The sequence below is a fragment of the Gobio gobio genome (assembly GCF_949357685.1).
Source record: "Gobio gobio genome assembly, chromosome: 10".
Classification (NCBI taxonomy): Eukaryota; Metazoa; Chordata; class Actinopteri; order Cypriniformes; family Gobionidae; genus Gobio; species Gobio gobio.
The window spans coordinates 49396689-49413499 of record NC_137116.1 but is presented as its reverse complement, the minus strand read 5'-3'; the positions used below and the strand labels follow the sequence as shown (position 1 = coordinate 49413499).

The following is a 16811-nucleotide window of genomic DNA, read 5'->3' as shown; positions in this document are numbered from 1 at the left end:
ATAGTGTAAGGTATGTGCAGGTCACTTGAATGGAATGTTACATAGAAACTATGCTGGAGGAGAAATTCAAGCAGAACCAAGTCAAGTTTGTACAAAGCATCAAGCAGCTTATCTTTGACCCTTTCCCTTGAGCTATTACTTCACTTACTTCAATTTCGTGCTGCTCTGACAGTGGATTGTTTGTGGATAGCATGTCTCTGCCTGCCTGTCTGCTTGTTTGGAATTAGAGATGTATTACTTTACTCCTCCTTTAATGTACTGTAATTAACGCTCTATGGTTTATAATTACTGGGAAAAAAAACATGGAAAACCAACTTTTATTCTCTTGCATGATTTTACACCCTCATTTAATTTCCTCTTCCTTTTTTCCCTTTTTGGTTGGAAATGCTAGGCTAATAGCAGTTTTTAAGTTTTGCTGTTGACTCAACTGCTGTAAATACAGTGGAAATGGAAAGTGTAGCAACTGCTGCTTTGCCCGACACTGCCTCCACACGTCATATCTTGCAAATAAACACATTGGTTGTGTGAGTCAACTATTTCAGGACTAAAAGTGTGGCAAAAAAAGGTGTTCATGCACAGTAGAGTGCTGCAGTGATAACATATTTAAATAGGCCAACCCAGAAGTTAGCATCACCTGATGTATGTATAGCACCATATTACTGATGTATTTTATATCGTAGAATAAAATGTGAAAATATCTTGAGATTGTGTTCACCACAGACCTTATTTCAAGCATAACTGCTAACTCTTTTACGGGAATTAGCTTACAAACGTACTTCCTCCCTGCACCATTCTTTTTTTTATTTTTATTTTTATAGTATTTTTATTAGGATTTTAACATTTTACAAAAAGGTTAAAGAAAAGACGCATTCAAAAAAATATATATACAAATCAATAAATTATAATATAATAGTTATAATAATATAAATTGTAAATAATTATTATCATCATACTCATCCATTAATAAAAAAAGATAAATAAACCAAAAAGTAAAAACACAAAACAAAAAGGGAACTAAGATCAGCCAGGGCGTATTTGCAGTTTCAGTGATAAACCACAAACAAACAAGCACTTCGTAGGGCAGGGCAGACAGCATACTATGCTCTCCATTACTGATAAGAGTCAGTGTTAAACTGGTTAAGATGATCCAGAAATGGTTGCCATATATTGTAAAATGTATCAAGATTACCCATAATTCCATACCGGCATGTGCAATATTCCAGTAATATAGGTCAACCAGGTCTTAAACTGAGGAACATCAACGGATTTCCAGAGTCTTAGAATGATGCTCTTAGCAATAATCATTCCGTAGATAATGGTACTTTGTACAGAGACATTATAGTCTGACAGAGAGACAGAATTTCCAAATAATACAATCTCAGGATCAGGCTTAAACACTCCCTGCACCATTCTATAAGGAGTCACCCTAATATTAGCCAGGTGGCATTTCCATTATTAAGCATATTATTAGAATAAAAAAATGGACAGGGATGACTGAAGGATGCCTCTCTGTCCAGCTATATATCTATGCAAGAAAAATACTCATAGGAAACATGCATGATGAGCATGACTATAAAGGCTTCCTTAAAGGGATAGTTCAGGCAAAAAATTTAATTCTGTCATCATTTATTCACCCTCAAGTTGTTCTAAACCTGCATGAATTTTTTTCTTCTCTTCAATACAAAATATGATATTTTAAAGAATGTTGGTAACCAAAACGTTGCTGGTCTCCATTGACTTTCATAGTTATAGAAGAAAAAAAACAAAACTAAAAAAGTAAAATTTTACTAAAAAGTAAAATATTATGGAAGTCATTGAGGACCAGAAACTGATTGGTTACCCACATTCTTCAAAATATCTCCTTTTGTGTTCAGTACAAGAATGAAATTCATACACGTTTAGAACAATTTGAGGGTGAATAAATAATGACAGAATTTTCATTTTTGGGTGAATTATTCCTTTAAGACTCTCTAGTCATTCAGACAAATTGTAGTTTTATCTCTAGTTCTTACCTCAGTGCCTCTTTCTGGAATAAAGCTTTTGATATTAACAGTGTGTCCAGGGGCAGGAAAAGCTGCCTCCCTCAGGCTCTGCATAAATGGGTAAATCATCGCCATGGAGATCTTTCTCCGTTGCTCCACCTCATCGAAAATCTAAAATATTAAGCAGACAGATTAAACAATGCAGGGAATGCAGGATTCAAGAAAAAGACAAAAACAAATCTCATAATCAGTTTTCATTGAAAATAACAGGTGAAAAACTAAAATGTACATTAATCTTCAAATGTTTGAGGTTAGTAAGATTTGTTTCCTTTTTAAAAAAAAAAAAAAAACATTAAACTTGTTAAAGGTGACAGTAAAAATTTTTATAATGTTACAAAATATTTATATTCTAGCTATTTTCACCTGATAATAATAAGAAAAAAATATTTTTTACATTTATTGAGCACACAATCAGCATGAAGGATCATGTGACACTTAATCACTAATAAATTACATTTGAAAATATATTCCATTAGAAAACAATACCATTTTAATACTTCACATTTACACTATTACTGTTTTGTTTGTATTTCTGAATATATACAGTATACCAACACCATTTATTATTGAAGTATAAGCAACAACTACTTTACAAACTACTTGTCCATTTCATTAAGATCACATTAGCTTGTCTTTGATGTTTGTCCTGAACAAACAAACTCATTTCCAGTCATGAGTGGGCATTCCCCGAAAAAAGTACCTGCACAAAGTTCAGCTTAAACAAACAAAACATTCTCCAACAATTGAAGCCTTAAGGTCAATGGACAGCTCAGCACATTAGACAACCCGCTTATCAGACTCTGAATTAACACAAAGTCAGAACAACAAACGGCAAATTTCTCAAATACAGATCAAAACAATGAAGTACAAAGACATTTACATTGTGCAATAAATGATGCTGTTTTACCTTGGAAAAGAGTCCAAAGCAGGCTAAATTACTGATGATACAGTAGGCCTCAGGCAGACGGGCACCCTTCCCATAAGGCTAAACAAGAAAAGGCCAATAACAAGAGAAGTGAGCACACACTTAAATTGCATTTGAACGTTTTTGACTTTTTTAGTGTTTTCTCATGCATTAAAAAAAATTCTGAAGAAAATGTAAGTGGTGATGTCCCTGTTGGTATGTTGTTAGAGTGATGTGGGTGGGTGTTAGCACGTTGTTATGCAGGTTTGACACTTAGGGTTAGGGAGTTGTTAAATTCACTAACTGTGAGTATGAGCAAAAGTAAAAGGAAGTCCAGTCAACATTTACCAGCAGCCTCCTACAGTATCCATTCTTCCTCGACCCATCAACATCTGTAAGCACGAAAGAGAATGTTTCACTGTGAAATAGAGAAAAGAGAGAAAATGAAAAATGCCGTTTTTGCCTCCGCAGGGCATGCTGAGAGAAATAATGTGTGTAGTCACAGTACCTGGGATACTCTGTTAAGGGTGCCCAGTTAACACCCTCTGGAAAGCAAAAGAGTGTGAGAGCCTTTAACGTCTTCTCCTCCTCCTCCCTCTGAAATCGCACCATTCCATCCTTCTGTGCTCATTACAAAGGGAAAAAGACTACATTAATATGCACCAGGGACAGAAAATGCAAGGATTTCCCATGTCTACATGATCATCTCTTTCATTAATTCATATAGATCTGATTAATCAGAATGACAATGAATGAGTACACTATACTACACTATAATTTTTCACTATAATTAAGGCACGTTCACACCAAGGATGATAACTATAAAGATAACTATATTAGTGTGGAAGATATCGTTCTGTTTTTTCTAAGTGTGTGCTTGTCTGCCGCTTTAAATGCTCGAGTTTGTTAAAGCAGGATGGATTCTGATTGGCTGTCCATGTTTTATTATTCATCACCTGGAAAAAATGTTCTGAAAGTGATTCCAATGATATTGTTTCTCTGTGCCATTATCGTTATCACTGTGGTGTGAACTATTCATTAATTCTGAGAACGATTTTTTATCTTTATCGTTATCTTTATAGTTATCGTCCTTGTTGTGAACGGGCCTTTAGTCATATTATATTTTTTATAAGAGCTAGGCCTATATTAAATACTGATATATATATATATATATATATATATATATATATATATATATATATATATATATATATATATATATATATATATATATATATATATATATAGCATTAATAGTTTTAATTAACAGTTTGAGTCACAATAAAAAATGTAAACAATAAACCTTATAAAAAAAATATGATTCTAAACAGCCAAATTTCACTCCAAACTTCAACTTCACAATCTTCAATAAACACCTGAAGACACAAGGTAACTTCTAATAAAACCCTAAGGCTCCATTCAAACAGAATGTGTTTTTTTGCGGTTAAAAGCGCACCCTGTGTCGTGTGCGAGACACTGCAAAAGATGCGAGTGCAATGGTCAAACACATCAGTCTAGGGTATGTTTACATAGAAAATCAATGGAAAAGAAATGCGGTGGAATGCAAAAATGCATGTGAACAGCTCCAAATAACCCAGCTAAGTATATGTTCTAAGAACATTTTTCTAACATTCCCATTAGGTTATGAAATGTTGTCTCGGAAAATGTTTAAAACATTAAGTTTTTAGAATGTTTTTTAAAAAAATATCTGGTTATGCGAATGTTAAGGGAATATTACATTTTAGCGTTTTGCAAAAATAATGGGAATAATACATATTAGACATGTGCCGGTATACGGTAATACGATATATCACAATAATGAACATGCACGATATTGTTATCGTGGGCACTTCAAAATACCGTGAATAATTATATATTACGAATTATTCTGATTTTTAGAATGCATTTTAAGAATACTTTACCCATCAACCGTTTAAAACGAACAACACGTCAAAGAGGAACGCGCACTGATGTAAACAAACCCAGTGTTGGGCACGTTACTTAAAAAAAGTAATTAGTTATAGTTACTAGTTACTTCTTACAAATAGTAACTGAGTTAGTAACTGAGTTACATCATTATAAAAGTAACTAATTACCAGGGAAAGTAATTACTGCGTTACTTTTTTTTTTTTCTCCAAATGTTAAAATATGTCAAATAACTTGGATGCCCCCAATATTAGATATGTTAAATGAATTGGACACTAAATAGAATAAATTATTATTATAAAACATTGTACATTAATGTACACTATTGTAATGTTACTGTGGGACAATGTGAGAGACACCTATCAAATTCAATGCATTATTGTAAATATTATCAGTAGGCCTACTATAGTGTAAATATTGTGTAAATATTATCAGTACTATACTTTCCTTTGGTAGTGGAGCTCGTTATCACCTGGGTTTTTAGCCACTAATTTTGTGGCATATGATGATGTGAGGCGCTTCAGAATCACTTGCCACCGGCGTGGAGAGACTCTTTCTTCCTGGGCATAAGTTGCACGTTACTTAAATATTTTTACCTTTCACCTCAACGACGGAAAAGTAGCGCTTATACTTCCAATTTGCGAACGCTACCTTTGAAGTCGTTGGACCATCGCTGAATGTGCATATGCGTGTGCGTCATAGGTGTGTGTGTGTGTGTGTGTGTGTGTGTGTCTGTGAACCAAAGACCGTGAAAAAAATAGGTGTGAACTCAACCTATCAACTTCAACCTTGTCTCCCACCCACCAATCATCATCAGTTATGTGTACCACCGCACCCACCCCCAACACGCATTGGCTAGTGCGCGCGCACACACACACAAGTTGCAGGTCCGACTGACAGAGAGCCTGTTCGGATGAAAAGCGCTTCAGTGAGCTCAATTATAGTAACGCGACTAACGCCGCATTTTTTTTCCTCAGTAACGCTAACGGCGTTGTAACGGGAGAAACAGTAATTTGTTTGATTACTCGTTACTGAAACAAATAATTCCGTTAGTAACGCCGTTTATCTGTAACGCCGTTATTCCCATCACTGAACAAACCCAACGTGCATGAGCAGCGTGTGGCGGAACGAGTGAAGGAGATGCTGAATGAAACTGCACATTCACTTTCTGACAGCAGAGGGCGCTGAGGGAATAGCAGAAATGCAGCCGTTTCCCCGGTAATCCTCGTAAACAAAACACTCACACAGCCATTCAGATTTCTGTATTCGCTATGGAGCTCATCACATCACCAAATACTTAATACTTAAAGACTTAAGGCTATTCATTTTCAAACTTAAACATTTTATATTTTAATCTGAACTAGATTACATGCTCTAGATATTGTTTGAATATGTTCTGATTCTTTATTGTTCAGTCACACACTTTACAATAAGGCTCCATTATTTAACATTAGTTCATTCATTAACAAACTGACAATGACAAATACTTCTAAAGCATTTATTAATCTTAGTTAAATGTAAATTGCATCATTTAAAAAATCAAAAGTTGTAACTGTATTATTTAATGGACCTGAGCTAACACTAACTAACAGTTGCTTTTTTTAAATAACGTTATCAAAGAATAATAACTTCTGTAAAAATGTAGCTATGCGCTCTTTGTTAATGTTAATGCATTAACTAGTGAGACCTTATTGTAAAGTGTTACCTATTGTTCTTTATAATTCTTTTGTACTTTAATCTGTTTTAAATATTTGTTTACTTTTTACATTTTTGTGTATTGATTTATTGTACTTAAATGTTTGGTTCTTTTTGTTATAATAAAGTTATTAAACCTGTTATAGTATGACAACACTTTTTTGCAACTTATTTCAATATCGTGATAATACCGTATACCGTGATAAAAGCTTCAGCAATTAATCGCAACATGAAAATTTGATACCGTCACATGCCAAATACATATTTGATTGTTCTGAACATTCTGGGAAAAAAATTTAGACGACCGTCCAGCTGAAAGTTTTTAGAAAAAAAAAATCCATGAACGATGTCTAATTTTTTGTGCTAACATTATTAGTAGCCAGATAACTTTGAAGGAACGTTCTATTATTACTGGAAGCATGTTTGTTCAAAACTTTGCAGGAGCGTTAACCAAAATTCTGATAACTTTCCGTTAGCTGGGAATGTGGGTCATGATCTGTTGTAACATATTCCTTATTTTTATGTCAAAGGTGTCTACAGTGTAATTATAATTATAATAATTAATAAATAATTTAGGGTAAGGGTTAGGACGAGGGTTTGGTTTATGCATGTAATTATGCATAATTTATAGTTATTACTAGAGTAACCACATGTAACTTGTGTAACAAGGACACTGTAAAATAAAGTATTACCAAAATGTATAAATGTATTCAATTGTTAATGAATAGAAATAGTTGCTAATACAATGCTATGAAAGTACTAAAGAGTAAGAAAGCTCAGAAAAGTTCCCAGAAATGCACTAATAACTAATCACGGTTGCTTATAAACGTTCTTAGCCAAAGATGTTAGTTTTCACCGCTGCAGTTATATAGGCAACATGTGCCTGCATGCAGAGCACATGGTTTGTTTGTGTCACCTTAGGGAACTGATAGATGATCTGTGGCTCATATATCCCATCTTTGTTCTTCTTAGGCCGAACCACCACCAGATATTCGAAGAAGAATTGCCCGCTAGCGTAGCGCTGCTCCTTGGCCTTTTCTTCCACGGGAGAGATCTCTGTGTTAGCAGGTAGATCTGGTTCCTTACTAGATCCTACAAAAACACACATACGTTAGCTTCTGTGATATATTTACTGAGGCTGTTTTCATGTCAACGCAGAGGAAATACTACAAAAAACAACTGTTTATTTTTTAACGTATTAAAAAAATGTGGCTCTTCAGAAACAGCGCTTGAAACGCTGAACCAGACAAATTAAGAGATGAGAAAGATGGAGCTCCTCTGTGAATTTCCTCAACATTTCCTTTTGAGCCTGCTTTTTGGCAGCCTCCCCCAACAGAGAGCAAACAAAGCTGACTGGAATACCACAGCAGTCCACTAAGTCAGAAAGTCTTGTTGGAGCTTGACTTGCCTCACCATTGAAACCCTCAATGTGCCTTTCTATACACAACAGAACAAAACCCTCTGCTCGTAACTGAAAAGACAAGAAGTGTACTAAAGAACAGATGCAAATTGTGTGACTTTGTGAACTTCCTCGTGACTTCATAAATTAATTTTAAATGGACAGCACATTACAAGCAAATCAAGTCGAAACCAGTTCGAAAGACTCTAATTCTTTTAGGCATTTTGCCCTATGTACACTACGAGACTGGAGAATGAGTCATGGTGAAATGTTTTGACAAGGTTAACTACTTTTATATGCAATATAAAGCAAGTGACCACAGCTAAAGATAACAACGTTTGTTGTGCATTCATTAAAATGGCTTTTTGGCACTTAAAACATAAATAGTGTATTATTCAACTGAATGTATAAGAGAAAGAGCTTAAAACATTAAATTCAGTAGCTAGATATGTGTTTGTAAAGATTATAAAGCAAAACTTAAATAACGTTTCCTCACTGTCTTTGTTGCCTTTCCCACGGAAGGATGTAAATAAGGTACTGAACCTCTTCATTGCTCCCACGTCTTGTTGATCTTCACCTGGAAGAAAGACACCTGAGAAATAACAGTACAAAACACAACAATTATTCAATTGCACATTTGCTTATTCGCTTTATTAGGCAAATATGTTGGTTTTCACAGCTGTAGTGTAAATTGTAATTTCAACAAATGTAATTTATTCGTTCCCACGAGACTGTTTTCAGAAGTTCCTCAACATATATATATTTCTAAACACCACAGTCTCGCAAAACCTGCTTTGTTAAGAATCTTTCCACATGCCAGCTAATCAAACATCAATATCCCTTATACAATATTGTGACAGCAACTATTCAACCAGTCATACCAGCACCAACCTAACTGAAGATAGATAGATAGATAGATAGATAGATAGATAGATAGATAGATAGATAGATAGATAGATAGATAGATAGATAGATAGATAGATAGATAGATAGATAGATAGATAGATAGATAGATAGATAGATAGATAGATAGGACATAGTTAGGCTTAATTAAAAATAACATACATATTTAAAAACAATCTTGTAATTTACATTATACAGAGTCACTCAAGCATAATATGATTGCACTTACTCCGGTGTTTACGCGAGTTTGCCTTCGTTGCTCTTCTTTTGACATTAGTAATTCCGTTCATGTTCGAATCTCTTTGCGTAAATATTTATGTCGTGGTCTCACGGCGGTCTTTCCCACGGACGGCGCAAGATCACGGTACAACCGAGAATGAGTGTCTGTGCGGCGCGCAGCCAGCATGTATGCCTCCTGCTGATTCGCGAGTTGCGAATCATTTGTTCACGGATGTTCAGTCGAACCTATTCGCAAAGCGTTTGTGAATCACTAGACTGTAAGAGAGAAGTACAAACAAGCCTAGTATATAAAACGTAATCGAAAACATAGTGATAAGTAGATTACTTTAAACAAATACCAGGAAAAAACTAAAAGAAAACGAAAGTGAAAAAACTACAGAGGACTCAAACTAACGTTTGAATCATTGTAACTGATTTATTGAATTGTTCGAACGAACCGAGTCAGTGAAGTGAAGAGCCGATCAGAGGAGAATCACTAAAGATTCAAACGTTCTGAGCTTTTGAAACACGATGACTCATTTTTAGTGGGAATTGCTTGTTTTCTCTGCTCTTAATTGCATTTAGGTGCATTATACAGTTTTTTAAGTGTATAAATGTATTTTTTTCGCTCAGATGTTGCATGTGGTTTATAAAAATACTGACATTCAACATTATTTTATTCTTTTCTTTTTCCTTATGAAATATCAATGTATTTCATACATGAGGATTATTCATTCAAATGACATTTGCTGTCTTCTTGCCTATGGTGTCTCTTGTAAAATAAATTTTCAGTGAGTGTTTTACCTGGTTAAATAAAGTTTCTAAGTTAATAATAGCCTACTTGTGTTGTCCTATCTGCTAGCTTCACTTAGGGTGATACTTTGGTATAGGAATCCACAAAAAGGCATGTTGTTCCATCCCCTCATTATATGCTTAGGAGTTATAGACTCATTTTATGTAGTCTTATGTAGGTTTGTTTACAGTGTATATTGACCATAAGTGCTTTATGAATTAGCCGGCTCATAGGCAAATTCACACCGCACAGACCAAACGGCAACCAACACCGACAAACAAGTTGGCCACTGGATTTATAATTTTATGAAAAATGACTGTCATCATGTTCACACTGCCCCAACAGACACAGACAAACGCTGATTGAACATGTTCAGTTGGGTGAAAACAAACCCTGACCAACTCCAACAGACGCCGACTGGGGTACCACACGATCCAGCAAACATGTTTTCGTCTGTGCGGTGTGAATTGACCTAGCACATATCATGACTAGCCCAAACGGACAGGACGGAACGAATGCATTGGCATGAAAGTCAAACAAATTCAAAAGGTGAAAGTCTTACCTTTGTTGGTCTCAAGTCCTCCATCTGAGAAACTCCGTATCTTATCTATGTCAGAGACACCATCTTCTAGTCCTTGAGACCTTTCTGTAGGCCAAGACAGACAGCTGAACTTTGTGCTATTGCTTAAACTGTGCTAATTCATCTGTACGCTTCTCTTTTAGCCTGGCAGTCTATTTACAAAGCAGAGAGCATTTGGCTAGGTAAAGAAAGGTGTGCAAAATGAGCGACTCACGTTCACGTCGATCACCTCTGAAAGAAGAAAATAATCTCTTTCTGAAAGGATTTTCCCCATCATCCAGTCTAGCTATAGTAGTCAAAGAGACAAATGAAAAGATCAGGAATCTTTTCTTGACCTTGAATGTGAGAATATTGTGATTTGGAGCACCTTTTACTGCTATTATCATACATATTAATAATAAAAAATGAAGAATACTACCTGTATGCATTAAAATTGATTTAAATTCATAAACTCTACTTACTCTTAGAACGCAAAGAGGAGAACATCCACGTTCTCCTGGATGATGCCATTGTGTCACCTACAAAAAACATGAACACACTTATTCATCAAGTTCCAGAGTGCAATAGCTATTCGTTATCTCGGGTAATATAAAGCAAGAAAATTAATTGGAATTTATCAAAAGATATTTCAGAGAAAACCGTGCCTTGTGTTATGTCGTCGTTCCTTAAATGTGAGAAACTTCCATTGTTTTTTCCCCGAGGACCAAGGTCATAGTCCATATTCTTGAGTAAATATTAACTCAGCAACTGTTCGTCAGTAAGACGTCGCAGGTGTGCAGAGATCAGAGACACGATTAACCTCGAGCCAAGGCCTCCTATTACATTTATGAGATATTCCATATTCCTATTTTATGGAAAGTTCATCACAAATACATCATGCCCATGTGTAACGGAGGCCAGCTAGTAGTCGCTGTGCGAGTAAATCTCACTCATCTGATTTCAAGAGACCCTCTAACGACTGACGCTACTTTAGGGGTTGCAGCCTTTTGCCACCTTGTTAGAGTGCCTAACTCTCATGCCAGCGGACCCGGGTTCGAGTCCCATTTAGAGCTGGCAGGTTCGAACAGGAGGGGTTACATTGGTGCTGTGACCGGGGATGGGAGTGAGGTTTAGGGGGATGAGTGTAACGAAGGCCAGCTAGTAGTCGCTGTGCGAGTAAACCTCAGTCCTCTGATCTCAAGAGACACTCTAGCGACTGATGCTAGGGGTTACAGCCTTTTGTTAGAGCGTCCGACTCTCATGCTGGCGGACCGGGGTTCGAGTCCTGCTTAGAGCTGGCAGGTTCGAACAGGAGGGGTTACACTGGTGCTGTGACCGGGGATGGGAGTGAGGTTTAGGGGGATGAGTGTAACTGAGGTCAGCTAGTAGTCGCCTTTCGAGTAAACCTCACTCCTCTGATCTCAAGAGACCCGGGTTCGAGTCCCGCTTAGAGCGGGCAGGTTCGAACCGGAGGGGTTAACCATGCACCAGTTAAAAGAGGAAGCTTAACAAAATGAAATGAAAGTTTGAACTGCTTTTGCTGACATACCGCAGCACTTTAATCAGCAACACTTTCACACTTCTAAGGTCACTTTACCACAGGAAGTATCAGACTTGTGGTGGCTTTAGAGAGTAAGGGTAAGGGCCAACTTTAATGTAAGCCATGGCTTGTTAAAATAATCTTCATTGGAGTAGTTTTATATAAATGCTGTGTTTGTACACTAATAATGTAACAGAAAAAAATCTGTAAAAACCTACATTGGGGAAATACATCATGTTATATTTTCATTTAATCAGGCAATAATTTTACTGGAATAGGCTACTCAAAAAAAATGTATTATTACTTTTTACTTTTACTTTTAAATTGATCAAAAGTGACAGTAAAGACATTTCTAATGTTACAAAATATTTACATTTCAAATGAATGCTGATTATTTGAACTTTGTACTCATTAAAGAATGCGGAACAACTGTTTTCAACTGATAATATCACCATATCAGCATATCAGAATGATTTCTGAAAGATCATGTGATATTGAAGACTGAAGTAATGATGCTGAAAATTCAGCTTTGCATCACAGGAATAAATTACATTTTAAAATATATTAAAGCAAAATAATAATATTTCACAGTATTAGTTTTCACTGTACTTTTGTTCAAATTAACCTAAACAATGGTGTATCATTTAACAAAATATTGTTTTAAAAATATAGTCGCAAAACTGCCTGAAACATAGTCGCTGTATTATTAACACTGTTAATAATAATTTAATGACTAATTCATATAAATAGTTCATTTGCTTTGTATCAAGTTCTGTAAAGCTCATGTTTATTCCCAACTAGAACCCCCGTCCTCTCCCATACATTTATTGCCATGTTTTCGTGTAAGACGTGGCCGTTAGTATACTCCGGGTCTTTTTATAGCTTACTGTATTCCCCACAGGATGACCTCAGGTCAGCAGTAGGTCTTCCTGTTGCCCCAGTGACTCCGTCTCAGCAGTTATGTGGGAATATTTTGAGGATGCACTTCATGACTTTTATATGTTGTTCAAACCTAGAGTAGATTTGGACTTTAAGGAGCTCCTTTATGTTATTTCAGATTCAGACAGTGGCGTTGTTGTTGGGTGCCATAATTTCAGTGCAGTTCAGAAATTTTCCTCCATTTTTGACCAAGATCTCTTATTATAATAGAATTTAGTCAAATCACTGATGGCTAAATAAAGATGTTTGGAAAAATGAAGGTGTCAGAGAATCCTGTTTTTCTGTCCTTTATGGCTCAGATCAGAACTGCTGATTGCTGGGAAAGGGATTCTCTTCCTTGACTCCTTCAAACATCAATCAATCATTTACTCTTCCATTCATTCACTCACCACTCATTCTCACTCTCTCATTATTCAAAATTAAAGGCCATTCATCATGTAATGAATGTGGTGAGACAGTAGATGACATCTTTTCCCACTATACAGCTGTTATTTATCCTACAGCTCTTCCCCAGCTAACAGGGAACGTTCTGAGAACTTTGGCAAGGGTCTCTCAAAGCCTCTCAACAAACATTCTTCCAGTAATGTTAATGTTCGTTCAATGGATCTCAAAATGTTAGCACAAAATGCTTGTTCATGGAACGTTTTTCTGAACATTTTAGTTGGACGCTCCTCTAACGGTTACTACTTGATGGTTTCAGAGAACTTTCAGAAATAACGTTTTCACAACTTAATGGGAACATTAGCGAAACGTTCTTAGAACATAATTTAACTATGTAACACAACAGACTCCACTTTTAAGTTATACAAATATAATTAAGCTGGATTCTGAACCTTACAGAGCATGGAATGAATGACAACACATGGAATGATTTGATATGTGGATAAAATGGCCATAAATGGGTAGTCCCATTCAATACAATATCTAATTTGCATATTAATGTTCTTGGGGCAACATGTAATGAAAAAGAAGTGTAATAATGGGTGTAATAATTAGCAACATTTTCATAATAATATGTAGCCTATTATTTCATAGGAATATGCTATTGATATACAATTTATTTCCCTATTCACGTGTCTCCCAAAATGGCAGTGACATGTATGAAATCAATGCCCTGTTTTGTAACAAAAAGTAATATTTTGATTAGGGGTTGTCATATCCTGAGGAGTTCATTTATGACAAAAGAGTGCTAAACTTGATCACTAGTCATTTTAAAGACCAAGGAGAAATTGCTGTCATGGTGAAACATGGACAAACATTTGGTGGGCCTATTTCTGAAAAGCCCTCTTTACAGGACATCCGAACTGTGACATGTATGGTGTCAGAGAGATTTGCTAAAATATAATGTGCACTACAGTTGACAAAAGTCTATTCCTGTGTCCCAGCCCAGGAGGATATTAGGGGCTCAGTAAATATTGTTGTGCGTCGCCGCTGGCTTTCTGAACATGCGCAGAACACCATGCTGGACGAAGACGAGTTACAAAAGCCTGTTTACAAAACTGGGACGATTTAGGTCCGACTGACATTGAGCTTTTAAAGTGCATGTAAATGCATGCAGATTTCACTTAGCACAGAACTATAAACCAAGACACAAACTGAATTGGCATTTGAGAAGGGCTTTACATTGACTGTGGAAGCAGTGGTGTATGTGATGTAAGTCAGCAGACAAGCATCGACACGTGTCCGGTACACACCCTTACCTTAAAGCAGGTTATTATTTAATTATATTTTTTCCTTTCTGTACAGGAGGGCTGTTGTTCAGCGCGGCAGGGGCAAATGTAGGTACAATTTGGCGCTGTGTGTGTGTGTGTGTGTGTGTGTGTGTGTGTGTGTGTGTGTGTGTGTGAATATCCTGCTTGTACCCTTACAAAAATGAACCATGGTTTTACTACAAATAAAACCAAAAAAACATGGTTATTGTAGTTAAACCATGGTAGCCACAAATTAACCATGGTATTTGTGTTAAAACTGTGGTTATATAAATGGTAATCAATTAGCCAAAAAAACATGGTTACTACACTTTTACTATAATAAAACCATGGTTATTTTTCGTAAGGGCAAGACATAATTCTTTCATTACACCCTAGTGTTGTTTTTCTTTTGGCACAAGTCATAAAATGACCAGATCAGTATATTCTTTGACAACAATAATCACTTACTACCTTTCAGATCTAGCAGAAGGATGGACTAATCATTTTACTACTTCACGAAACACTAAAACAGAACCAACCTCTAGAGGGCAATGCAGTACTTGAATCAAGTTACTCTGTGTTTCTTTCTTATTTTTCTTAGTTTTAAATAATGTAAAGAAACAAGCTTTCATATTTGGACATGCTAGCAAGAATATTATGCGAAAATGGTATCTGGGATCATGCAACATTATGTAAATAATCCTCTTAGTTCACTACAATGTACAGTGAGCTACAAAAACACACACAAAAAAAATCTGAAAATTCTGTCATCATTTATTCACCCTCAAGTTGTTCTAAACCTGCATGAAGTACTTTCTTGAACACAAAATCTATTTTGAAGAATGTGGGTAACCAAACAGTTTCTGGTCCCCATTGACTTAGTATAGAGGAAAAAACTGTAAAAGTCAATGGGGACCAGAAACTGTTTGGTTACCCACATTCAAAATATCTTCTTTTGTGTTCAGCACAAGAAAGACATTCATACAGGTTTAGAATAACTTGAGAGTGAATAAATAATGACAGGATTTTTTTTTTTTGGATGAACTATCCCTTTAAGAGGAAGTTGTTGAATTTGTGCTGTTCTCACCACAGGAAATTAAAAAAGATTGTGGTGAGAGTCATCTATAAGTAAAACATAGTTATAAAGCTTTATATATATATATATATATATATATATATATATATATATATATATATATATATATATATATATATATATATATATATATATATAATGTTTTTATAGATCCGTTGGATCAGTCACTTTTCTTGTTTGACTTTTCTTGTTTGACGAGTCTTTCAACAGACAGTTTCTACTGAAATGCAATACATAAAATAGGCAAATATTAAATTTTGCATGGAAAATTTTCATAAATTGCCTTTAAACAGAGTGTTTGTGCAGATAAAAACTTCACACTGACAAGATATAGAATGTGTGTGTGTGTGTGTGTGTGTGTGTGTGTATATATATATATATATATATATATATATATATATATATATATATATATATATATATATATATATATATATATATATATATATATATATATATACACACACACAATAACTGCCTCTACATTTTTTGGTATTTCAATAGAGGTTAACTATGCATTTCCTTAATGTTTCCTGTTTATCAGTTTCAAACACATCTTGCTAACTTACAATAGCTTTCATGCTGTGAACCGACGTCTAACAGGTGTTTCTACGAAATGAAAGCAAGCATTACGGGACATCAAACGATACGCATTGTAGGACAGAAACACAGTGTGTTCAAGGTGACTTACCTTGCAAACTCGCTCCTGTGCCTCCGATTTGTAGCTTAAGAAGGTTGGAAATCCTCGGTTTGATTTGATTAAATATTTACCACATCACCTCAGTGTGTTAGCAAACAGGTCCACAGAAAAAAGACGTCCCATGCCGGTCTACCTGCTGAACCAGTTTCTTCTATTTCTATTTTTTCCTTCTATTTATTTTCTCTTGAACCACCTGGAACTAGTCATCTCCTCACTATGTGATTCTTTTCACTGCCTTTGTCCTCTCCCAGTCACTATACAACTGCTTTGCGTGTGTTTGCTTTGGTGTACGAGTCTTGAATTACTTTGCCGCTTCTGCTTTCACTTAGAGGAAGTGTTCATGCAACAGAAGAACCGAAGCGGACTGACTTACAGCAGTGAGGGGATTTCCTCGTTTCAAACACT

At 35.6% G+C, this 16811-nt stretch overlaps 1 protein-coding gene across 3 annotated transcripts in view; it reads right to left on the bottom strand.

Moving 5' to 3' along the window:
- The window catches only part of dennd2da (DENN/MADD domain containing 2Da), a 24706-nt gene extending 7895 nt beyond the window's left edge, over positions 1 to 16811 (bottom strand). Inside the window, exons 1-10 of one of the 3 annotated variants that reach the window (XM_079827195.1) lie at positions 16398 to 16811; positions 10923 to 10979; positions 10676 to 10747; positions 10444 to 10527; positions 8463 to 8558; positions 7484 to 7659; positions 3455 to 3567; positions 3295 to 3364; positions 2950 to 3027; positions 2013 to 2153 (exon numbers count right to left, since the gene is read on the bottom strand). In XM_079827195.1, coding sequence (XP_079683321.1) covers positions 2013 to 2153; positions 2950 to 3027; positions 3295 to 3364; positions 3455 to 3567; positions 7484 to 7659; positions 8463 to 8558; positions 10444 to 10527; positions 10676 to 10747; positions 10923 to 10971 — 879 coding nt within the window. In that variant the 5' untranslated portion in view covers positions 10972 to 10979; positions 16398 to 16811. Of the gene's footprint in view, positions 1 to 2012; positions 2154 to 2949; positions 3028 to 3294; positions 3365 to 3454; positions 3568 to 7483; positions 7660 to 8462; positions 8559 to 9098; positions 9285 to 10443; positions 10528 to 10675; positions 10748 to 10922; positions 11632 to 11851; positions 13120 to 16397 lie in introns of those variants that run through there. The other 2 variants (XM_079827194.1, XM_079827196.1) reach the window with 2 other exon arrangements.